At 38.6% G+C, this 27,247-nt stretch overlaps 1 protein-coding gene across 7 annotated transcripts in view; it reads right to left on the reverse strand.

The window, feature by feature from the left end:
* The window catches only part of LOC118229832 (serine/threonine-protein kinase MRCK alpha-like), a 375,259-nt gene that overhangs the window by 94,328 nt on the left and 253,684 nt on the right, over positions 1-27,247 (reverse strand). For 6 of the 7 annotated variants that reach the window (XM_035422277.1, XM_035422272.1, XM_035422274.1 and 3 more), the window contains 5 exons: positions 26,737-26,842; positions 26,321-26,469; positions 25,838-25,929; positions 21,330-21,406; positions 15,415-15,453 (listed from right to left, as the gene is read on the reverse strand). In XM_035422277.1, coding sequence (XP_035278168.1) covers positions 15,415-15,453; positions 21,330-21,406; positions 25,838-25,929; positions 26,321-26,469; positions 26,737-26,842 — 463 coding nt within the window. The remainder of the gene's footprint in view (positions 1-15,414; positions 15,454-21,329; positions 21,407-25,837; positions 25,930-26,320; positions 26,470-26,736; positions 26,843-27,247) is intronic. The other variant, XM_035422276.1, reaches the window with a different exon arrangement.

Below are 27,247 nucleotides of genomic sequence, written 5' to 3' on the forward strand. Positions count from 1 at the left end.
GCTGTATTTAATGTCAGGTCGTTGACCAATAAGTCTTTTTTAATAAGCCAGCTAATTGAGGACCATGAACTTGACTTCCCCTTTCTAACAGAGACATGGCTGGACAGTAATGGTGTACCTATACTCAATGAACCCCCCCCCCCCCCCCCAATTTTAACTTCTTTAGCGTTCCCAGAGGAAATAAGAGAGGCAACGGTGTCACCTGCCTGTATCTCAGTACTCTACACTGTAAGCAAATTTCTCTTGGTGAATTTACATCATTTGAATACCTTGCAATGCATCTGAAGGGTAATCAGTCTGTTCTCATGCTAGTTGTCTATCACCCACCAAGGTTTTCTAGACGAACCTGGGGATTTGCTCTCCAGAATTTTGACAGACTTTGACCATGTTTTAATCACTGGAGATTTTAATATTCATATGGACGTCCCCACAGATCCTAAAACTGTTGATGTAACAAGGCTACTGAACTCTTTGATTGTATTCAGCATGTGTTTGGCCCCACTCATAAACATGGCCATTACTCTAGACTTGGTCACTTCACATGATTTAGACATCAAGGTCCCTCAAATAGCTGATGTAGCAATATCTGACCATTATTGTGTCTTCTTTGAAATGTCACTCTACCTGTACCAACTGTACAGGTAGAGTGTCACTGTACCAACACAAGGACTGATAAGAGGACTGTTACCAAGCGTTATCTTGCTGATGACTCTGCTGCAGCCTTCATGGATCTTATGCTCTCTCCCCCTCCCCTTCCATCCTCTTCCTGTGATACTTTAGTTGAGAATTTCAATTCTAGACTGACACACTGTATTAACACTATTGCCCCACTGAAAATCAAGACTATCACAGGCAAAGTTCGAGCCCCCTGGAGAAACACAAATGCTATTTTAGAACTAAAAAGAGAATGCAGAAGAGCAGAACGGAAATGGAGATGCACCAGGCTGACAGTACACCAGGCTACTTACAAAAATATTTTGAAAAAATCTAATAATTAAATGAAGCTAGCAAGGAGATCTTATTTCTCAAGGATGATTGACAATCACAAAGACAACCCAAAATTTTTTTTTTCAACCATTGATAGACTGATTAACTCCACCCCTCACATCTCATCTGAACTCCTATTGTCTGATAAATGCAATGAGTTTGTGGCATTCTTTAGTAATAAAATTATGGCTATCAGAGATAACATAGAGAACACTGTGCCTCTGAAACTGGCTACTGTTCCACCGCATAGAGGTGCAAACAGCAGCATGTCTGATTTTTCAGCTGTTGATTTTAACACACTAAACAAAGTAATATCACTCCTGAAATCTTCAAGTTGTCCTCTTGATTCAATACCAACTGGCCTTTTCAAACTAGTCTTGAGTTCAATATTAACAGATGTAATGAATATTGTCAATCAGTCACTACATCATGGAATGTATCCACATAGCCTCAAAACAGCTATTGTCAGGCCTCTGCTGAAGAAAAGCAATCTCGACTCTTCTGTACTTGGTAACTATAGACCGATCTCTAACCTTGCCTTTCTTGGCAAAATAATTCAGAAAGCAGTGTCCATCCAGTTAATCTCCATACAAATAATCTTAATGAGGTATTTCAGTCTGGATTTCGGGCCTGCCATAGCACTGAGACAACACTCCTTAAGGTGCTAAACGATCTGAGAGTTAATAGAGACTCAGGTAACCTCTCTATATTGGTTCTAAATGGTAAATGGACTGCATTTTTATAGCGCTTTTATCCAAAGCGCTTTACAATTTACTCCTCTCATTCACCCATTCACACACCAACGGTGAAAGGCTGCCATGCAAGGTACCAATGAGCTTGTTGGGAGCAATTAGGGGTTAGGTGTCTTGCTCAGGGACACTTCAACACGCTCAGGGCGGGGGATCAAACCGGCAACCCTCCGACTGCCAGACAACTGCTCTTACCTCCTGAGCTATGTCGCCCCCAGTTCTCTTAAATCTTAGTGCTGCCTTTGATATGGTTGACCATGACATACTCCTTGATCAGCTGCAGAACTGGGTTGGCCTCTCTGGCACTGTCTTAAACTGGATTCGATCATACTTAGCTGGTCGTGAATACTATGTTGCCTTAGGCACTCATGTTTCCGAGCGCCAAGCCATATCATATGGAGTCCCCCAAGGCTTGATTCTAGGCCCTTTATTATTTAATCTATATATGCTTCCGCTAGCGAGTATTATCAATAAACATAATATTAGCTTCCATCAGTATGCAGATGACACTCAGCTATACCTGTCGTTAGCACCTGATGCCCACAAGTCTATCAGCTCCCTACTTGACTGCATGAATGACATAAACTTGTGGATGTCTCAGAACTTTCTGCAGGTGAACAAAGACAAAACAGAGGTCCTTGTTATTGGAAATGAAACACAAAGAAAAGATTTTTTACCCTATTTTGACTCCATGAGTCTGAAAGCCAAAAACCACGTCAGAAATCTAGGAGTTATCTTCGATAGTGATAAGTTTCAATAACCAATGTCTGCAAAACAGCATATTATCACCTTAGAAATATCTCCAAAGTCCAAGATATTATTTCCGCTGCCGACAATGAAAAACTCATACACGCCTTTGTGTCTAGCAGACTCGATTACTGTAATGCACTTTTATCTGGCCTACCCAAGAAGTCCATTGTGAACCTGCAACAAGTTCAGAATGCTGCTGCTAGAATCCTAACATGCACTAAAATGAGGGATCATGTCACACCTGCTCTCACATCCCTTCATTGGTTACTTATGTTGTTCAGAATTTATTTTAAGATTATTTTATTAATTTTTAAATGTCTTCATGGTCTTGCCCCACTTTACCTCAGTGATATGATTGTAAAGTATATTCTAGCTAGGTCACTTAGATCATCTGACAGCAATATGCTGGCCATTCCTAGAACCCAGATGAAAAGTGGGAAATCTGCTTTAGTTCCTATGGCCCCAAACTCTGGAATTCTCTCCCAGAAAACCATAGAGCCATCAACAATGTCAGCAGTGTTTCTTTAAAAAGAAACTTAAAACACATATATTTACTGTTGCTGCATTACTTACTATTTATTTTTTAATAATATTTATTTATTTTTTTGCTATTTTCTGTAAAGCACTTTGTAAACTTGTTTTAAAAAATGTGCTATACAAATAAAGTTTTATTTATATTTATTTATTTATATTTGCATACAATTGCTTGTACAGATGCTTGTGGTACTTTCAGTTGTTTGGAAATTGTTCCTAAAGAGGAACCGGATTTGTGGAGATACCACAATTTTTTTCTGAGGTCTTGGCTGAGTTGCTTGGATTTTCCCAAGGTAACAAGGGCAATACAGCAGTGGCTGTAAAGGTAGGCCCTAAAATACAGCCACGGGTACCAATTAACTCTCAATTAACTCCTATTTATGACATTTGACCAATCAGAAGCTTCTAAAAAGTCATTACATCAATTTCTGGAATCTTCCAGACTGTATAAAGAGACAGTAAACTTGGTGTATGTAAACTTTTGACCCACTGGAATTCTGATATAGTGGATTAAAGCTGAAATAAATCTGTCACTAATCGATTGTTTGTTCTAAAATGACCTCTGATGCGAAAAAAAGTAGATGCCCCAATTGACATACCAAAAGAAATGTATGGTAACATGAAATGTGTGGAGTCAGGAAAAATTGAGTTTGAATATCTTTAGCCTAGGTGAACTTTTGGCCTCAACTGTACATGTTTGTATATATCCCAGCTAGACTTCATGCTTCTTGTTCAGACCCACACCCCAGAGAATTTGCTTCAGCCATGCTGATGAATTAGCAAAACGGGTAAAGTCTACCAAAAACTGAAGAGAAAAACAATTACACCTCAACGAGTGCTTGCATATAACTGCGTTGTGGTACGTTTGAATGCACAACACTGCTGAAGCAACCACTAAAGTGGATACACAGGGCCCTCAATCTTTCTAATAAAATACAAATGAAACATGCCACATACTGTAGGAAAGGTTGTACTATCCTCTACACAATAAGAGATATCAATCAAATTAGATCGAAATGAAAGGAGTTACATTGGCATAAAAGGCAAGTGAGCTTTCGCACATGGCCTTGGTAAATACTGGAGATGTGGAAGAAGCATTCTGAAATATGGACAGTCGAATTACAAAACTGGAGACAGCAAATAAGCTACTCCGCAAGGAAAATGATGAACTTAAAGAAAAAGCGGCTTGAAAGCCACAGCAGAAAATACAACCTACGAGTGTTTGGCCTAACTACAGATATCGAAAAGGAGAATCCTACAAGTTATATGTCCTCACTCTTTAAGGAGCTGTTTAAAGACAAATTTTTGTTGGAACCAGAAGTGGAGAATGCTCATCGAGTTGGACCTGTGGTGAAATTTGGAAATAGGGCGATGATCGTGAAGATGCAGAGATACATGGCGAGAGAGGATATTTTAAGGATTTCGAGGAAGGAAGGTATGCTGGAGGCTTGGGGAATGAAACTATGGATTTTTCCTGACCTGACGTCAGATATGGCTAAAAAGAGGGCCAGTTTTCGTGCAGTATGAGAGAGACTAAGGAGTGCAGGTGTGAAGCATGGGATCATTCATCCGGCTACATTGATTATAACTTTCAGGGAAGAATAAAAAAAAATTATGGATTATTTAGTAGCGGAGGCTTATTTTAAAGAGGTGATGGAACCAGGTCTGCAAAACATCAGGTAAAAGGATTGGACTGATTTACATGAAACGGAATTTGCACCTATCAACAGGCATGGACATAAGAGAATAAGGGAATGAACTGCAAGATTTTCTATATGACAAAGAAATGGGGAGTTTGTTTAGTAGTTTTTGTTGAGAACGTACATTTCGAGTTAAAATGAATCTGAATTTCAGTTGTCAGTAATAAGTAGGCCCTTGGAGGCAAGTAAATTAGTGGCCATATGAGAACTATGAATTATGATGGGAGATGGCGTGGTTTTTTAAAGTTTCAGCAGTATGTGTAATTTTGCATTGGGGGTGAAATGGGTATGCACGTATGTGTGGCTGTATCATATTTTCTGTATACATGTTTGTATGTGTTTAGTTGTTTTTTCTGTTGTTCATGTGATGCCTCTGAAAGTAATGAAATACATATTTTATGTTGATTAAAGAAACTTTATGATGCAAAGTAATTCCACATTACCGAAAAAGGGATTAAAAATAGCTCATTTGAATATTTGCAGGTTAAGAAATAAAATACAGGACATTTCAGAAATTCTTATAGAACAGAATTTACATATATTGGCGATCTCAGAAACACATTTAGATTCAACAATAAACAGTCCTTTATCGAACATAGCTGGGTATAATATTTACAGACAAGATAGGAATGCAAATGGAGGTGGAGTAGCAATTTATGTTCAGAGCCAAATACCAGTAAGAGTTAGGGAGGATCTAAGAAGTATTGGAGTTGAAGTAATCTGGCTACAAGTTCAACTGCCTTATCTAAAGCCAGCATTTATTGGGTGCTGTTATAGACCACCAAATGCAACGATAATGTATCTGGATCAAATATGTGAAATGTTAGATAGGGTATGTGATATAAATAATGAGATTTACTTCCTGGGTGACTTAAATATTGATTGGAATTCAAGGTATTGTGAACTCAGAAATAAGTTGCTTTCTCTTGCAGATACATGTAATTTATTGCAAGTTATTAACAAAGCCAACACGAATATGTTGCAGAGCTGATGGTTCAAAATCATCGACTTGCATTGATTTAATTTTTACAAACGTTGCTGAGTTATGCTGAAAAGCAATATCAATTCCAGTAGGCTGCAGTGATAATCTAATTGCAATTGGAAGGAGGACTAATGTTCCAAAATACTAAAGAGGATGTTTAAATATTTTAATGAAAATAATTACTATGATGAAGTAAGAAATATTGACTGGTCAACAGTTCTATAGGAGGAAGATCCTGATTTGGCATTAGATGTTTTTACTAGCTTGTTAATGCCAATTATTGACAAACATGCCCCTGTAAGAAAGCAAACTGTGAGAAATGTTATGGCTCCATGGCTGGACCAAGAACTCAAAGAATACATGGCGGAAAGAAACCGAGCCAAGGCCGAAGCAACAAAATCAGGTGATGCATTATAGTGGGTAAATATTGTAAATTAAGGAATTATGTAACAAAATTGAACAAAAGGAAAAAAAGGATTTACTATCAAAATAGAATTAAAGATGCTAAATTAGACAGCAGAAAAATATGGAATGCACTTAATGAATTAATGGGAAGAAGAGTTAAACCAACACCATCCTTTTTGGAAGCAGATGGAAAACTTCTTACTAAACCAATAGATATTGCTAATTATTTAAGTTATTATTTCAGGAAAAAAATACAGGATTTGTGTGATGGAATGGATCTCAGATATGAAGAAGATGGGCTTTCTAACAGGTTAATAAAAGACAGAATAATGAGTAATAAATCAATAAATCAAGTTTAAATTTGAGGGTTAGTATTGGTACAATAGAGAAACTATTACGAGCAAGTAAGGTAAAACCAGGTGTTGTTAACCTTAATGTGACATTACTGAAATCTGTAGCAGAATGGATTGCTCTGCCTATTTCTTACATCATTCATTTAAGTGTAGAAAAATGTGTTTGTCCTTCAGAATGGAAAATAGCCAAGATTGTTCCACTAGCCAAGAATGGTAAAGAACCATTCTCAGGTAAAAATAGTCGACCAATAAGCCTACTACCCGTGTTGAGTAAAATTATGGAGAAAATAGTACATGAGCAAATCCAAAATTATTATTTTTTAAATGATTTGAATACGGTGTATCAGCATGCATATAAAAAGGGGCACTCTACAACTACGGCGTTAACTCAGATGACTGATGTCTGGATGAAAGAAATTGGTAAGAAAAAAGTTGTTGGTGCTGTATTGTTGGATTTGAGTGCAGCATTTGACATACTTGATCATAAGTTGTTATTTAACAAGTTGAGCTGTTATGGTTTTGAAGCATCTGCTGCTGCATGGATCAAAAGTTATCTCACCAACAGGAAATATACTGTACATTTTAATGGTAGTTATTCTGAGGTAAGAGCAGTGAGTTGTGGAGTGCCTCAAGAAAGTTGTTTAGGGCTGCTTTTGTTCTCCATTTTTACAAATGATTTACCTCTAATTTTGAATTAATGCCACCATTGCGATGTATGCAGATGATTCCACAATATATAAATCAGCACACACACCTGGAGAACTCAGTAGGGTTTTAAATGAAGAATTAAAGTTAATAGAAGGATGGGTAACGGCAAATAAATTGGTTCTTAATATAGAAAAGGCAAAATGTATGGTATTTGGTTCAAAATATTCATTAAAAGTCGCACCAATTTTACACTTAACTATAGGAGATACAGATATTGAACAAGTAACAGAAGCAAAGCTATTAGGGATCACTGTTGATAGTATAATGTCTTGGAACAGCCAAATTGATCAAATGGTGGTAAAAATGGGCAGAGGCATGGCTGCTATAAAACACTGTAGAAAATTCATGCCTATCTATTTAACCAAACAATTAGTGCAAGCATTAGTGTTATCACAGTTAGATTATTGTTCAGTGATTTGGTCCAATACAACAGAAAGCAATTTGAACAGGTTTACAGGTAGCTCAGAACAAAGCAGCTCGCATTGCTCTTCACTGCCCATATCAAACAAGTAAGTAAGTACAATGAATAATCAATTGGCTTGGTTAAGTGTAAAATGCAGGTTGCATTATTCTCCATATCATCCTAACTGAAATCCCAGAAAAAACTTTATAGTAACCTATCATTTTTTTCAGACAGACATCATTATTCTACTCGGCAGTCATCTGAGAGTTGTTTTCTGTTGCCTCAGTGTAGAACTAGTTTAATACAGAGAACAGTTAATTATCGAGCAATGGTGGCATGGAATTCATAACATTAAGTTTTTTGATTTCAGAAAGTAATACAAGAAGTTTTAACAAAGTTCCACTCCAGGCACCCCTGGTTTAGTACTTTGTGAAAACACCCCTGGCAAAGACGACAGCCATGAGTCTTTTCCTATAATTTGTGAATCATTGATATCTTTGGGTTTGCGCTTATGGACTCCCCCCCTCTTCAGTTCAGACCACAGGTTTTTGATGGAATTTAAGTCTGGAGACTGAGATGGCCATTGGAAAACATGGATGTTCATTTCACTTAAGCATTTCTGTTTAGATTTTGATGTATGCTTAAAGTCACTGTCCTGCTGGACAATCTACCTATGACTAAGTCCTAGCTTCTTAGCAGAGACAACTAAATTTTCTGCCAGAATTTCCTGGTACTTTGTTGAATTCATTGTGCCATTGATCTAAAATAGTGCCCCAGTACCACTGCCAGAAAAACATCTCCAAAATATCAATGACCCACCTCCATATTTGACCGTAGGTATGAGGTGCTTCTCCTGTTTGCATTCCTCTTTTGCCGCCAAACATGTTGATGGTGTGTATGGCCAAAACGTTCAATTTTGGTCTCATCTGACAATAGCACTCTCTTCCAGTCATAATCCCAATGAGGTTTGGCAAGCTCCAGATTCTTGGTTTTGTTTATTGTGCTCAGTAAGGGCTGTCTTGGTGCCACCCTTCCAAAGAGTTAGTTGGTATGGAGGTGCCATTTAATGCTTTTTTTAGACTTGTTGACCGCAAGAAACAAACCAATCTCTGCCATTCTTAAAGAGTGATCCTTGGGTAATTAATGGCCTCTCTCACCATCTTCCTCACTGCCCGTAGGGACACCATGCACTTGCTTCCTCTTCCTGGAAAATTTGCAACCATTCCATATGTTTTACACCTTTTTATTATTCCCCTTACAGTGCTAAGTGGTATGTTTAACCGTTTGTCTTTTTTTGTACCCATTACCAGACTTGTGACGGTAAATTACCATCGGTCTCTTCTGAATTGACAGTTATTTGGCTTGCAGTTATGCTTGTTACCTCATTTTTATTCTGTATTTTATTCTGTAGTGAAACTGGAAGTGATGGAATGACACAATATAGTTCCTTTAGACGGAGATTAACTAAATTAAGTAAAATTGTATTGTCAATTTCATTTTGTTTGATTTTACTTACAATAATTATTAGGGGTGCCAATAATTATGGCACCCTTGGTTGTCGAAAAAAATTAGATTACTTAATAAAAAAAACATTGAAGCATGAGAGTAAATGTATTGAAATAAAAGTATATAGGTTTTCCCCTATGTTTTAACATAACATATAGATTATTATCTGTGTCATTTATTATATGCAGCCTTTTTCTTCATTTTCATTAAGGGTGCCAACAATTCTGGAGCCACTGTGTATATATATATATATATATATATATATATATATATATATATATATATATATATATATATATTTTTTTTTTTTTTTTTTTTTCTGTCTGTTCTTGAAGATGTAATTGGTTGTAGAGAGCTATCCATCCCACTTTATTTGTGATTTAAAGGATGAGTTGCTAAATTATTTCTTTTCTCAATTATTTAAGAGATGAAATTATTATATAGAGCTATCATATGTATTGACAGGCTTTGAGTTGTTGTTGGTTGTTGTGTGTCTTAGTGGTTGTGTTATGTATTGTGTATTGTTATGTAGTGCATTGTTATGTATTGTGAGTCTTATTGTGAGTATGAATGTTACGGATGTGTATTGATGTATTTTTCTGTATTGAAGTATTGTAAAAGATTTATGGGGACCCCAGGAAGAGTAGCTACTGTTACAATACAGTAGCTAATGGGGATCTAAATAAACAAACGAACAAACCCAGACTTAACCTCTTAGCGCAAAGCCCCTAATGGTCGGCACGCTGGCGTACCGAGATCGCTGAATTCAGACATTCAGTGCTACTGCAACCAAAGTATGCAATATAAACAGAAACGCTTTGTTTTAGTTTCATTAGTAGACGGTACAACCGACAACTATGCCAAAATGCGGAGTATCGCAGCGCCACTATTGTTGCTCTGGTCGTTATTTAACAAGTATCCCTCCCTGCAGTCTCATCTGCAACTACAACCCCCCACCCTGATCCTCTACATGTTATAACTGTATCTTCATCCAGCACTTGTATTGCACTTGTATCATTATCTTGATGTTGTAGCTCTATCATATATTGTCATCATGTCTCATTCTAGATTGACTTGTGATAACTTTCTGACCTAGCCCATGCTTACTGCGTGAACTGAACTTCATGTTCACGGCTATGGATAACCATTGCATAATGAGTATTGTACCTTATTGGACCTGTGTTTTGCAGTTGTCCAATGACCTTCAGAATATCATACATGGCTTTGGATAAAAGTGCCTGCCAAATAGTAATGTTATGTAATGTAATGCTTACATGACCTATGGTCAGCAGCCGCTGTCCAATATCTTGTGCACATTGTGTCAGTTCCCTCTGGTTTTTTGGGGACGCGTGATAAGAATACAAATTGTCAAAGAAAATGTAAAAATGACTGAGACTCGTCACGTCTTTCACAACATCCCCAACAGCTTGTTCAATGCAATGATTTGAGCAGTGCCAGATGAAAATGTTGGGAAACTGACAACAGAGTTGAGTGGGAACACCAGATTGCCTCCCCAGCATAACTGATGCTTCATCGCAGGCCAGAGATATTAAGCACTAGTTGTAAAAAAATAAATAATATCATCTGTAAATCTGTACTTGTTGACACATTCCAACAGTGCCTTCACAATGTGGTTGGCCATTGTTGCTCCGAGTTCAAATAACTTCGCCCCTAATGTTTGGGACGCCGGTGTGCCTAGATTGCTTAGTTCACACATTCTCTGCTCCTGCAACCAAATTATGAGTTGAAAACATGAACTCAGTGTTCTAGTTTTATTAGTAGATGATTCAGGGCAACTATGCCGAATACAAAGTTTCGCAACGCCGCCATTGTCACGCTGGTTGTGCATTTACCAAGAACCCCATCCCTACAGTCTCATCTGCAGTCACACTCCCCGCGCATGACACACTGGACAATAGTGTCTATCTGGGCATACATGAAAACATTCTTTTACCACTAAAAATTTGTATTCCACCGTAGCAACAAGATAAAGCCAACAATAGCCAGTACAGCTGTACAGGTATGCCAGTACAGCTGTGAAAAACCCTGCTCACTGAACACTGAAATAAAGAGGAATTTAAAAAAAAATATACCACGTCATTCTACTGTCAATATCTGCAACTAAATATGGAATAAATATACAACCTTATCATTGGTTTTACGCATAGAAATGTCCTTTTCGAGACTCAGTGGTCATGTATTGGTCTTGGACAATCCATCTCTGAAATATACAATCATTTGTGACGCCTGGGTACCTTACAAAATAGCTGTGCGCAATACCACACATGTTGTTATCTCCACCAGGCGAGAGCCTGGAGGGGATTATCCGTTTGGTCGTGTGTGTGTGTGTGTGTGTGTGTGTTTGTGTATCTGTCCACAGCTAATCTCGCATACCACTGAGCCGATAAGCCTAATACTTGTTGTGCATGCTGACAACAGGCCAAGGAGCGGAATTCTTGAATATTTTGCAAATCGGTCAACGACAAGTATTTTATTTGAATCCATTTCCATCATTGTCCATTGAAATACATTGAATGCTAACTCCTCACTCCTCCTAACCGGCCGGTAGGGGCCGCAAGTGATCAACAACTGCTTCGGTTTGGAATGAAAGACCAGCGATGTAAAATGTCAATTTCAACGTTAAAATGCCAACAAAATAATCCGGCAACTAACGGGGTACGTTAATGTTTGAATCTGTGGCAATTATTTTGTCGGCATTTTCACGTTGAAATTGATATTTTACATCGCTGGTCTTTTGGAATTGTTCCTGTCCAGATTTGAAACAAATGTGCCAGACCATAACGTCAACGTTTGCTCTGTCTAACACATTGTGGCTGATATGAATGAATTTAGCTATCATGTCACCACCTTTAGCATTACTCCACTGAATCGGCGTTTTTTCAGTGGCACATGGTAAAACTTGTAATATTGTATTTGTCTGGTTGCATTGATTGTGTAGCCTCTATTGCGGCATCAGCAAAGCTAACATGCCTGGTGGAGATCTGCACTCTACTGAGGGCACTCTTCTAGTTTACAATGTTTTCATCCTTTGGAGTACAATCTGGCTTGATCGACAATTAATCGATCAAATAGATGACAAAATAGGCTTTCTAATGATGTATAATATGTCTAGTTTTACTTCTGGAATAGCGTTTTATAGCTCAGTGTAACCAAACGTTTTGTCTCATTATAGCTGCATTATGCATTCAGTCTGTGGTAGTGGTAAAAGATACTGCACCTGGTGAAATTTTATCGATGACTTTCGTCATTTCTTGGAAAATATTATTCTTGAGAAATTCTGAGCATGGCTAAGACATATATATTACATTACATTACAGGCATTTAGCAATTATCCAGAGCGACTTACACAACTTTTTACACAGCATTTTACATTGTATCCATTTATACAGCTGGATATATACTGAAGCAATTACGGTTAAGTACCTTGCTCAAGGGTACAACGGCAGTGTCCTTACCCGGGAATCGAACCTGCGACCTTTCGGTTACAAGCCCAGTTCCTTACCCACTGTGCTACACTCCGTTTGTGAAATGTCGGCTACCTTCAAAAATAGCTGTGCATAATACCACACCTGTTGCTTACGGCGTTGTCGCCCTTTTTAGTACAATTTAGCTTGATTGACAATTCATTTATTCAGTAGGTGAGAGTATAAGCTTTCTAACGATGTATAATATGTCTGATTTTGCTTTTGGAATAGCGTTTTATAGGTTTTAAAAAATAGAACATTTTCTCATCTGCCAATGTCTAAATAAATAAAATGGTAGGCTGCTCTGCGCGTAGGTCGCGACTTGATATCTCGTCTTTTGTTCCGTTTTTTCTCAATGTCGTGTTTATTATTTGAAATGTGTATTTATGTGTTATTATTCTATTTGTCTCTGAGGCGCTCTGAAATGTGCATTCTCTGCTAAGCTGATGGATTGGTGTACGTTTGTGTCTGATTCGGTACACCGAAACTTCAGCACTTTTTCGGTACTTACGAAAAAAAAAAAAAAAAAAAGAAACAGTTCGGCATTAGAATTTTCCAACGTTCCGTAGTTTTGCGTCAAATGTAAAAGTCAGGGAACTGTGTCTCCCGCATTACCGATTGAGAGGATGAAAAGTGTAATTTGTCAGAATCTTCGCTGGATAGCAGTAGCAACTAAGGTTGCCAAGTGAGGTGACTTGCGCTTGTGCACTCAGCTCCTTGCTCCAGCGCAAGCTTTGACTCAGTTCACTTCAGTAGCAATAGGTGTTCCAATGTGGAAATATTTTATTATAGATAGATGCTGTATTGTTATTAAAATATGCTGTTTTTAGATCTATTTAAAGGTGAAAGACCTGTTTTAAAGATTATTTAGTTTACAACTGTTCAATTTTTGAAATATATTTAACATTTTTCTATTGTTCAGTGTTGTTACACTATAGGCCTATGCATATTAATATGTTGAAGAGGCTTCAACTTAAAGGTTGTTAATGAACCAGGTTGTTCATGAACAATGAATTCGAAAATGAGGTCAACCCTTGTGGACATTACGTTTCTGATCTATTAAGGTAATTTCAGTATCGTTAGGTACCGAGTATGGAATTAGCATCGTTTAAGTTTCAAGTATCATTTCAATACTGAGTATCGTGATACTAAACCTGGTATCAGTATCAACTTCAAAATTTTGGTATCCTGACAACACTAGTGTGATGCCTTTTAGTTGCGGCGCAGAAACACTGCAGCTGTGCATACACGCCGGGCCATCTAAGTGTTACGACATGCCATCTAAGTGTTACGACATAGTAAAGGCCTTTACGGGAAGCGGCCAGGACACATCCATTGCCACGCAACTAACGCCGGGCACCCACCGCGCGCGTCGCGTAAGCAGCACGGCGAAGCAGCACGGCGCAACGCGTAGGGTGTCTCCACTGGTTCCGTTTGTGTCGCGCAAAGGCTTGCTTAAAGCTCTATATTCCTAGTAGCTCTCGCAGTCTGCAGTGGGCTTACATCGTGTATTTCACGTTTGTTCAGGACTTTTGATTATGGGTAAGCGAATACTTGGTGAGAGACCTTTTTCAGTCTGTTAATTTGGTAATATTTCGTTAACTCATGTAAATACGTGAGAAAGTAAACGCTTTCAAGAATTACCATAAGCTTAAATCGCAACGTTAACAAGCGTGCCAATTTCATGAAGAATATGTAATGATCATAATAATAATAGATAATCCGTAATCAACCATTGGGAATTCCCGTGTTGTCTTGTCATTCACGTCAAAACATTTATAGGATCAGATTTAGTAAAATCAGCTAATCACGGCAAACGAAGACATCGGAGAAGTCAAATAGGCTGAGCAATGGTTGGTTAAAAACTACCTTCCAACACTCGAGCTAACAAACCGCTGCTCGGTGCATTCACTTCTACGTCATTCAATAGTCTTTCTGTGGTGTATTTTCAAATTTACCCCACCCCCTCTGCAAAATAAGATAGCGAAACTAAGTTTGTTTTTTCCCCAGCTTCCAGTTTTTTTTTTTTTTTTCTTTTCTGCAAGGACAATACAAAAACGAAAAGGCTTGTATTTTTTTTTCGCTTGTGTCGCGCGAGCTTCGCAGCCGGTTCGCGACGCGTTCGCATCTGGTGGAGACGACGTCGCCCGCTGCCGTTGTAATAACAGTACTTCAACTACGCTTCAGTTACGCGCGTAGTGCGCTCGCGGTCGATACGCGTGCGGTGGGTGCCCGGCTTAAATCACCCGACAGCGTCTCTTCGCACAAAATTGGCCATAAGTCATCAATATTTTATACGATCATCATGATATTCAGTAGATATGTTTGGTGCAGGCATATGATCATGAGGACAAAGCCATTTTAAAATCACTCCATAGGGGGCGAGATGGTGCCAATGCTTGGACCCCTCCCAACGCCGCTTGCGGCTTTAATTTTTTTGTTGTTGTCCCAGGTATTTAGGCATCTTGCTGGTTTTATGTTATATACATATAAAACATTGCTCAGTGTTTCAAAAACATCCAATCTACAGTGAAACATGCTACTGCTGTCTCACAAAACACAACTTTGATAGCAGCACACCTCAAGTACTGTTCCAATTGGCCTTGGAATCGTGATCCTCCAGGACCAGGACTGGGTATCCCCCACATTAAAAAAAACTGTGCAACGTGTTTTTTTCCCAAAAGAAACAGCATTTTGTCTCTGAAACCATGCAGAAAAATATGCAACATGCACAGACATGCATCACTTCCAAAGAGCACACACCACATAGCCAGTGTGAGATTCTGATATGGCATTTTGAGTGCAGACAGAAATGGAACCGTAAAAAAAGCAATAACAAATCGGGAGCTTACACGTCTGCCTTTGCTAGTGGTCACGTAGGCAGGAGAACGCTTCAAAAAGGAGAGGGAGAGAAAAAGAAAGACAAAGGGAGGTGAGAGGGAGAGAGAATGAGACACAGACATACAGGAAAAACAAATTGAGATAAAACCTCACCAAAGAAACGAAAAAAACATTATATTCTTGTACCAAAACAAGCACTCAATTTTAATGTCAACTGCAACAGAGAGGCATTAAACTAAATACAGAACAAAAACAAAGCTTAATCATTAAGCTATGCAGATCAATACATGTACACATAAACTGTGAATTCCAATGGAAATCAACTAAATCTGCTGTGGATGGAATCAAGGGAAGGAAGCACAGTAACACACTCCCTTCTCAAGACCACATTCCCAGCTACTCGGACAAAAGGGAATGAACATATGGAAGGCAAAAATAAAAAATACATTCTGCCCATTACCATAATGCTCCTGTTGTAAATTTTACACATGGGCACTCGGGGTGGTGGGAGATGCTACTGTTTATATTCGCATCTGTATTTGTTCAACCAAGTCGTACTCGGATAAAAAACTGGCAGTGGGCGTGGTAGTGCATTTTACCATTATAATCACTGGCACTGGAATGGTTGAGATACTAAAGCATTAAAGTCATGGTTTTACAATGACATCAATAATAATCCAGTTTAACAACAGGTAATATGCTTTTTAAAGCTGAGTTTAACAATGACCTATATCTTACTGTTATATGTTATAAATCAAAACATAGTTATTCATCCTTACTCTGAACTGCACAGTATGAACTGCATGAACCCCACCTACCTGAGGGACAATGAAGTCAGTTAAAAACAGAAAAAATGCTTTTATAATAGCATAGCATACAGTAGTTCATAATGAAGTTGAGAACTACTGTGTGCTATGAACTCCTAATGAAACAAAAAACTACAGAATACTTTTTCTCCCCTCTTTGCTGAAGCCCCACTTTACCTGAATGTTTGATTTGCATAAGCCACATGAGTCAGCACTGGGTGTGTCATTAACCAACAACCTTTTTCACCACCTACTTCTGTCACGCTGAAGTCCAGCAGTGTCAGACATCCTGCATTGCAGCATTGATTTCTGCAACAGCAACAACCTAATTTCATGAAGATTACAAAATCATATATTGCAAAACTATTTTCTCGAGGGGCCGTCTGGGTAGAGTAGAGGTATAAGCACTCGCCTACCACCACAGAGACTCAGGTTCAATCCCTGGCAGCGGTACTTCTGGCTTGGTCAGACGTTCCTACGAACACAATTAGCAGTGTCCGCAGGTGGGAAGCCGGTGAGGGTATGAATCCTGATCGTTGCATTAGCGACTCCTACTGGTTGGTTGGGGTGCCTGTTCAGCAGGGAGGGGATCTGGGGGAGATAGCGTGAACCTCCGCGCGCGTTACGCTCTCCCAGTGAAACTCCTCGCTGTCAGGTGAAAAGAAGCGGCTGGCAACTCCACATGTATCAGAGGAGGCATGTGGTAGTCTACATCCTCCCCAGACCGACAGAGGATAGCGCATCGACCAGGACTGTGATACACACGGGGAATTGGTATAATGACTAAATTGGGGAGAAAATGGCAAAAAAACAACTATTTTCTTGAAATAAAGGACACAAATGAATCAATTTCAACGTTTGTATTTCCAAATTATAGAGGTTTTGTTATATAGGCTAAGACAAAATGTATCAAGGCATATTACAGGAACAGTGAGAAAAGTGCTAGTGTGCATGACAAAACTCAAAATGGAAAAAAATAGTTAAAGAAATACAAAGAGAAATATTTTAAGTCATCTCTTCAGTCAACAAATTCAGCACATTTCTCCCTCCCTTCTCCTTGAAGTGTGCTTTTACATAACCTATGCACTGTTGCTCTCCTCTTATCAATTCCACAGAGAACACGCAACCTTGGTGTTTGCAGAGACCACATGCGCACAAATCAGTTACATTTCATGCAGTTGTCATGAAGCTGCTCCATTCAGTTTATTAAAAGTCTCAGTTTCAATGAACACCTAAAAATATGTCAATGGAATCTACCTTGCAGAGTCCTGAGCCTATAATTTATATACCTACAGCATCCACAATTATACATCCCCACCCTAAAGGCTTTATCAACTTCATCACATGATTGCAGTGAATGTATTTTGTGTGATTACATGAGTGAAATTAGTTTTGATAGTACTTGATTTGGAAATTCTTCATCAAAATACAGGTCATTCATTTGCTGAACAGCGTGCTGGAGTACACAGCGACACGTTCGCACCTAGGTAAAAGTACCTGTTGTTGATTGTCTGGATATGGGGTTCTGTGAAGAAAATGGCACAAACTGCCAGTATTTCTATATTGAATCGATTCTTTTTTCAAATATTAGGAAAGTCATGGAAGGAGGAGGATATAGTATTTAGGGCGTAGGAGAAATTTTAATTTTAACGTGCCTAAAGCCATATGGCATCACTCTGGCCTATCTAGTTTTAAGGGAAACTCTCACTCACGTCTCTCTGCAGGTGTGTGTATAAGGCTAATTGAGAAATTTGGCGCTGAGCAAATCACATCAAAGAGGTGGGGAAAAAGATCAAAATCTGAGTAATATTGGCAAAATTCAGGAGGAGAGAATGCATTATTCGAGTGTAGCTGAATATGGTATTCGTATTTGACACCTTCCCTAATGGGCACCATTTCGTGTGTGTGTACTATTAAAATTTATAAGAGCAGCATTACATTAGTGGGCAGGCTTCAATTCTTTTTGTTTTTTAGTATTCATTTTTCTTGTGCAGGTCACTATATTTTGGGAAATATCTCTGGTCCTTGATACCCATACGGTATAGACGCTTTCAATGGTAACAACATAAACTAGAAATACCGCCTCGCAGTTGTATGCCACCGCCAACCAGTAGCCAGTTTAGATATAAAATGTCATCACTTCATCAAGGCTTCATGCATGTGATAATTCACTCCTTCCCTGGTTCCTTCCTGGCTAGATCAATGACTCTTCACATATTATAATTTCTAGTCACCCAGGGTTGCTCGGGGATAGCTTGCATTTGAAAGGGCACAGCTTAAATACAATCTCTAAACAATGGGGCCTAGCCAGGAGGAAAGGCTTCATGCATGTGATAATTCACTCCTTCCCTGGTACCTTTTCCTGGCTAGATTGACCGTTTGGATATAAAATGTCATCACGTCATCATTTTATCCTATTAGACATTTGTGTGAAACTTTGTCATAATTAGCGTATGAATTATTGAGTTATGGCTAAAAACATGTTTTGTCAGGTCACAGTGACCTTGGCCTTTGACCACCAAAATCTAATCAGTTCATCCTTGAGTCCAAGTGGATGTTTGTGCCAAATTTGAAGAAATTCCCTCAAGGCGTTCAAGAGAATCGGGACGGACGGACGAACAGACAATCCGAAAACATAATACCTCCGGCCACGGCTGTGCCGTCGCGGAGGCATAACAAACGTTACTACGCATGTGCATTGTTCTGGCCCTAACTTAACTTTCCAATTTCCGCAAACAATCAATAACAACAGAGTCCCTCTAGACTATTTCTGATAATAAGCAAAATAAATAAAATGTAAATTACATTAGCTAGCTAGTTAAAACTATGTCTAGCCAGTATTATTTGGGGTTACCAGTCGAAGAAAAGAACCGTTACTTGGTCAAACTAAAATGCGATAACGTTAAACTACCAGAAAAACGTGACGAAACAGATAGTGTTGACAGTATTGCACCTTGCTGAGGCATCATACATTCCTTGCATAATCCACAACTATTCTGGTTACATGCACATTCCTGTGTAAAAAGTGCACTCTTTCTATGACCTTGCTTAAAAACGATGATTACATGAGACACAAACTGGGGCTAGTGGGAAATATGTGTAGCCAATGCAATCACTGTAGGTTATTTATTTGTATAGCATGCATTGATGGAAAAACATCGTGACTCTTAATAACTTGGGTCATCTTGCTAGGTACCACAACAAAAAATGATCAGGCAATGTAACGCTGTCAGTCATTGAAACAGGTATCATAACGTTAGTTCAAAATGTAGCTAAGCGTATCAACTACTAGCATTGATCTAACGTCATTGGTGTACAATTTATACAATGTTAGCTACGTTTAGCTAGCTAGCTACAATCAATTTAGTTAGCTAATTCATAACTATTGAAGGCTTGTTACTGGTCAGCTAGCTATTAGCTATTGCTTATCATGAGTTTGTTACCTGAAACAAAGTCAGTGCTAGAGTGAGAGCACCTATTCGACCACCTTCGTTCGACAGACAGGAAAACTGATTTCCAACTATATATATCTAATAGGCGAAATATCGGTAACAACCTGTACCTAGTTATGTAGGAAAAAATGTTGTCCTTCTGTGGTTATTATTTCAGTACTTTCATGATTTTTTTTTCTGTGCCGGAAAATAATTCAGAGGTGGTCCAGTGCTAGCTTTTGGTTGCCAATGGGATGTGTATCGACCACCCCATATAAATGAATGGAACTTGACATAAATTTGCTAGCATAATGTATGTGTGTCCTTACTGTCTTGTGTATATGAGGTTAATATGAGAAAGGGTGGTCACTATCAGCACGTCTAGGAGTCCGTACATATTCACAGTTGTAACCCAAGTCGCAGGACGCAAAATAGCCATTAGGAAAGCAGTTTGGAGCAATGTCTGCGCCATTGGCTTTAATGGGTCGCGATGAGATAATTACGAGCGTGTTGCTTGTTTTAAAGTTGATATAGTAAATAAGGCTGTATTAGTATTACTAAATGTATATGTATGAAGTAGATTTTTTTATTTATACAGTTTTTTATGTGTATTTTTACAGGACTTACATTCTAATAGGTAACGATGTCCAGTTATTTCTCAAAAAGTACCAATCGGCAAGCACCAGCGATAATAATCACAGGGATTCAAGCAATTCGTTTCACAATTCCCTAGTGTGGTTACAAAGTTAAATAATGTATTTTTTTTTACTAATTTTCGAAATGGCATTTGTTCCAGGGTGCACCCCACAGCACCAAAACCTGAGCCCAACGTCAGTCTGCTCATCAGTTTAACTTTCACTCCGTTTGTAATCGGTGCCATATTAGCCAGTAAACACAAACCCAATAACAAATAAACTCAGAGCGGAAGTTAACTTCGGGCCAAGCACATAACCTTGGCAATGTGTGTGCGTCCGATGAAAGCGTCTATACTGGTTTTTGTTGCTCAGCACTTCAAAAGCAGTTGATTACACAGTTAACTCATCTCATTTGGTTTCTTTGGTCAATATTGATTGCTAATTTTAAGGTGAAAACAAAAACAAAAACAAACAAAAAAAACAACAGCAGACACAATCACTTTCCACGACCAGGACAGGTTACCCTCAGTCTGCACATTCCACAGGGAATATGAAGCTTGTAACCACTACTGCACACTAAATCCACCCTCCAATACAGGATAACTCATCCTCTTTCACAGACATTAGATTAGCCATTCTGCCCAACAGCCCCAACAAAAGGGAGATATATTTGTTATTTAAACATACAACTACACTTGTCTAAATTTAGTTGTTTGGGGAAAAAATCCCAAAACTTAATTAAAGAGGAGGTGAAAGAAGAGATTGAATCCTGACAGAACATAATATGAAACAAAAGATGATCAAATAAAGAAAAAAATTGAAATGCATATGTAGAAATGTAGAATGCAGAAAGGCTATGATTAAAATGTTTTGACATTTAATGGCAAAGCCAGCCTTGGAAAACATTTAGACTTCTATTTTCAATCGAATAATCTATTACCACTAAATAATTAGAAATCAAGCAGTTGACTGTCAAGTCTTTTCCAGAGAGGTGAACAAATGACAACTGTCATCAACTGAGCATTATTGTGGAAAGAAATCTTTCAATACTTACGTCAAATTGATCCAGGGCTGAGGTAGGAGCATTCAAAAATGCAAGAAATGAGTTCTGGGAGTCCTGGTGCTTCACACCTACAAAAGAGCAGGGTAGTGAACAAAAAATACTGCTGGTTCTGATAGGGCATCAACCCCTCAGTACAGCAGCATGAGAATTTACCATACACTAATTAATGTTTTCCAATGCTGTGCACATTAAAAGGTATCAAGGGTGAATCTATAGTAAAGTGCATGAATGGACTTCCAAGCAGTTACAATGCAGCTTCTAAAAGCCACCAAACTAGTATCACAGTTTTACTCAATTAACATTTTGCTTGTGACAAGGGAAGGTGAGAGGCACCTATACAGATAGGACAGAAATACAAATGTATTGCAGAAAGTACACAAGCTGTGGGGTGCAATACACCAACCTCTAAATAAGTATATTTTTTAAAATAAGTATTTCATGAATTCGTATTTCTTGATTCATATCACTAGAAGATTTTCATTTTATCTGGGAATGGGTAATTGAGAGGCACTACTGTAGCAATGATGACAGTACAACATGGATAAAACCTCATTATGGCTGGAAATTAAGGGTGCACAATTGATCGGCAGTGAACCGGCCAGTTTTCGCTACATGACACATGATTGGGGATCGACAGACCTTTACCAATCTGTATTCCGGATGTAAGAAATGTGAGCATGCATGCTCAAGCTGCATTGGAATTCTGCTGCTATATCTTTCCCAAAATGTCAGCCTTCTGAAAACAATACAAAGTTTGTGAACCAGACATTGGAGGTCCGTTTTTTTTTTATTTTTATTTTTTTACCAGGGGCTTATTTTCATAATATTTTTCCTCAACCCTATCGGTTCTGATTGTATTTTACACAACTGCTTCATTTTCAAGTTATAGCTTTTTAGATATTTTTTTTCCCTCTATGCCAGTAGCTTCACCACAGCGTCTATGGGGCATAGGCTACAGGTTCAATGTACCTTCAAGTTCAGTTCATCTAAACCTGTTTATTGGGGAAATAAAATTAATGTTAATGTTGACATTTATTTGTATAAATATAGTATATTAGTCAGCCATCAAAGTTAAAGTAATAATCTCGAAGATTTTCATTAAAATAAATGTCTGTTAAGTCACTATCTATCGCTGAATTAGGTAACACAATGGTGATTGAGCCTATTATTATATTAATTTATATTATTATTATTATTATTATTATTATTATTATTAACAATTTATGATTAAAGAACTGGGTGTCTGTGGCGACATTCCCGGAAAAATTCACAAGCGGCACATAGTTAGTGACGTGTTTTCCATCACCCATCAGTGGTTGTTCTGCCAGAGAGGGTAGGCGGAGCTAACGCAACAGGCTGGCTCTTCAACTCACTTGTGTGGGAGCGGCGTACTGTTTTTTTTACGGTGCCTGCTAGCGTTACAATAACAGAGAAAGTTATGGAACCCTAAAAAGTTTTTGTGTAACATGAGGTCATATTATTTGTTGATGTAGATTTCGTATTACATTTGATGACAATGTAACGTTACTAAATTACATAGCTATTTGCACAGCTAACGCTAGCTACCGGACCATGCAAAGAAAGGCAACATTAGTTTAGACAACGCTGCGCACAGTATCCATCTCTCATATCAGGTAACGTTGCGTTAGCTAGCTAGCTAATGTAATTAACACAATCTAATGTCAGCTAACAATTAGAAAAAACACTAGCTAACGCTACTGACCAGTACCGACCTCGCAAACCGTCTCTCGAATGCAATGCTACCTTGTTGCAACGTTGTAATGTAGCTAACTAAAGGCCAGTTCAGATCAATGATTCGCAACGAGACTGGATGCAACTTGCAAAATTCCAAGACGTCTGATTGTAAACGTTGTAAAACTGCACTTGGCGATTTGACAAGGTGGGTCTTTTGAGACCCCAGGCAACGGCTTCAGACACTCTGCAACTAACCAGTTCACACCGCTGCAATTTTCTCTGCAACATTCTAAAACAGTTTTGTCTCGTTGCGAATCATTGATCTGAACTGGCCTTAACGTTACCGTTATTACATTGCCATCAAGTCATAAATATATTGATCGGAATAAAGCCAGGGTATAGGTGGAACAGAGTCTGATTTCTGTGTAAAGATGTCAAGTCTGAGAAAACTAAATAAAAGAATACGGCAGTATGGATTAGCGTTGTTATTATTTTATTACGCTTCCTCATATGTTCCTTCAGCCTTGATGCCCTTTTTGATTAAATCTCCTTTGTTTTTGTTTTACTCGTCTTGTACTGATTGCTAATTTAACACTCAGCTCAGCTTTATTCTCAAACAGCTTAGCTAGCAAAACCAGAAACACCAGAGGTAACATTTTGTAAGGCAGTTGTTTCAAAAATAGTACACAACAATCATTCACGAAAAAGACTGTTTATTGTGCACGAGATACATAACTGCACGAGCCACAGCGAATCCCGCAAATTCTTCTCTGCAGTGTGAAGATGTTCACACCGGGCAAACGGTGGATAAAGAACGTGTGTGGAAATTGATCATCACTAATTTTACCCCAGATCTGCTCCAGCATTTTAACCCGGCTCGGCAGTGTAAAGACAGTTTAAGTTAGCCTAATGTTAGACAATGAATGAGTATTTACATAACATTACTTTTATAACAACCATTTTTTATTCAGTAAATAATAAGTGTTATAGTTGGCGTGGCCCAGGTGCCAACTGACTGACGTCACACAGGCGACAATGGTTGTATCCGGTTGGATCTATGGGAAGTGAGATCCAAAAATGCACCTGCAATTACCGCTTCTCGCCATTGGCACCGCCATAGAGAACGAAACTGAAATCTTCAAGATTGTAACTTTAATTTGTGCCTCCTTCCTGAACGATGCAGTTTCTGTGTGGTCCCAAGATTTTTATATTTGCATACAATTGTTTGAACAGATGCTCATGGTAACTTCAGTTGTTTGGAAATTGCTCCTAAGGAAAAAAAAAAAACACAAAAAACAAAAACAAAAAGAGGAACCGGACTTGTGGAAGTCCACAACTTTTTTTCTGAGGTCTTAGCTGAGTTGCCCTATCAAGGGCAAAACGGCAGTGGTTCTAAATGGAGACCCTTAAATATAGCCACAAGTGCCATTTAACTCACAATTAACTCACAATTATGACAATTGGCCAATCAGAAGCTTCTAAAAAGTCATTACATCAATTTCAGTCAACTTGGTGTATGTAAACTTTTGACCCACGGGAATTCTGATATAGTGAATTAAAGCTGAAATAAATCTGTCTCTAATCAATTGTTTTAAAATTACCTCTGATGTGAATACAATAGATGCCCTAATTGACTTTGCAAAAGAAATGTATGGTAACATGAAATGTGCAGAGTTGTGAAAAACATCTAGTTTAAAGTTTTAATATGTTTAGCCTACGTGTATGTGAACTTTTGGCTCAACTGTACATACAATACTATCAAAACCGATAGGAATGATGAAAAACTTTATGAAAGTAAGACCCAGGTTGAAAAAAAAGACCTTTAATGTCCACTTCAAACACTTTGTATTGTTTCCAGACAACTAACAATTTGGGAAAGATAAAGCAGCAGCCTTCCAATGCAGCCTGCACATGGACTCACACATCATAGAACCAGAATACAGATTGGCCAAAATAAAAACATGCGATTTTGTGCGGGTAAGGAAATATGCTTTTTCTTTTCCCAAAAATGAAGCAATAAACAAAGCTGTTTTATTTCTGGAGCCCACAGGTACTGCAATAGTACCCAAGTATTTCTTCTGCCTTTTTTTCCCAGTTTTCCATGATTTTCAACAACATTGCATGAATGCTCCACAACTTCAGCCAATATTTTACATGACAAACGCCAAGCCTTATTGTTCAGTAATTTGTAGCATTTCCCCCTTAGATTTCACCAGAAATTTTCATAGCAGTACTTTAAATTCCCTGTGGGGGGGGGGGGGGGTTGCAGACCCCCCAACATCTATTTCAACCCACTCTAATATTCAAACTATGTAACTTTGTATAGCACTTTTTACAGGGAAGTTTTACACAGTAGCAAGGCAAGAAACAGAAAAAAAAGTGCAAACACAGAAAAAACCAGACCTGAACCCCCAAACAGCAAGTACATAAGGTAAAAACTCCCAGTGGGGAGAAAACCCTCAAATGGTGGTGAGAAAAAAACTCCCCAATGGGAATAAATCTCTTGTGCACTGTATTATTCATTTTCATATACAGCTGATGCACATACACAGACATTAAAAGGCTCTGTCCTGAGTAGTGATGTGCAGTACTTGCGTATGAGTGTAATGGACTGAAACATGATATCAAATTTAAGGTACATTATTATTATGCTTGTGTTGTGGTCCCTTATTAATTCACCTTATAATATTGTGGCTGGGTGGATCTCTTTCAAGTATAAAAGCTGATCTTAACTTTGGGTGTCAGAACCCCCCCCCCCCCACCACCAACCCCCCCCCCCCCCCCCCCCCATCTCCCGCTCTCACCTTTCCCCAAGCGCAGCTCTTTTGACTCTTTCTTCAGCCTCTCAATCTCAGACAACAAGTCCTGATTCTTACTCTGAGACTCCTGCAGTTTGCTGGTGAGGTAAAGGACTTGAATCACACATCAGACACTTCTTGCGCTACTGAACCAACCAGTTGCCCTCTACATTACTTCAACCACCTCCCGGAGTACAGAGGAAAGGGAGCTTTAATCACAGCTTTAAATGCAGCTCTAAGGACATAACTGCTGAATGCTTTAAAGGAGAACCAACTTTGTCAGCATATACAAAACTCCAATTGAAGTAAATATTTATTCAGTATATCACTGTTTGGGGTGGGGTTCTGTACATTTTCTTTGTTGTGTGCTGATGGATTATATATGACAAATGAGATAGATCATAATCTTAAAACAAGGACCATAATATCGAACAATGGACATTTTCGCCTGGAGTTCTCATCAGAGGGATTTCAGAAACCTGGACCTACCATTCAGTGGAGATGCTGGCAGCCTTGACTTTGTTGAGCTCATCCTGGATGGCCTGCTTGGCCCTGATCTCAGCATCCAACGCAGACTGCAGCTCCAGCCGGGCTGACATGTCCAGCTTGGCGAAGCGCCGCATCTTCCAGGGCATGTCCTGAAAAAGGATGCAAGAAATATCTTCCAACTAATCACATCAGCTCTGTGAAAGTGGATCTACATCAGTAGCAAAAGCAATGATTCACATCAATAAATGCAGCAAACTAAGAAAAGGTTGTATAGTTAGAGGAGACAGGTACCAAATAAGCCTTGTTCAAATATCCCTCAAATCTTATCTGGTGTAATTTCTGCTCGCAAACAGTATGGTCAAATTGTTCAAGATCTGATTGTCTGGATTCTGGGACATCCTGGGGCAGTGACTCACTGTGGCACGAGTACCGAGGCTGGAGTTCCTCAGACCTTCTAGCTCCTCGGTCATCTTTGTGGCTAAGGCCTGCAGGTAGCCCCGTGCATCTTTCTCATCACTCACCCTGTAGGAGTAGGACAAGTGTGCCTTACTACTCAGGTTACACTGACCTTGGTGTGGATTCAACCTTTGACTCACATAAAAAAGTTACGAAGTTATTTGGTGAGTTCAACAATGATCAAAATTAACTCAGCAAATTGTGTGAAGAAACACTTGCATTTATTTGAAAGTAAGTTTAAGAAAAATGTTGCCTAAATCCAGGCCCTTATCTTGACCACAGGGCTACAACTGGAAATAAGTTAAAGTGAAAGAGTGAGTTTGGCTTGTATGACTGGTGAACAGATTACAAAATCTAGACAGTAAAGCAGTCTTTACATCGCCTTTGAAAATATATGGCAGTCTACCTACCATATATTCCTTGAAATTATGGGATCTCTTCCACATCATTTAATTAATGGTACTATATTCT

Source organism: Anguilla anguilla, chromosome 6, assembly GCF_013347855.1.
Source record: "Anguilla anguilla isolate fAngAng1 chromosome 6, fAngAng1.pri, whole genome shotgun sequence".
NCBI classification, from domain to species: Eukaryota; Metazoa; Chordata; class Actinopteri; order Anguilliformes; family Anguillidae; genus Anguilla; species Anguilla anguilla.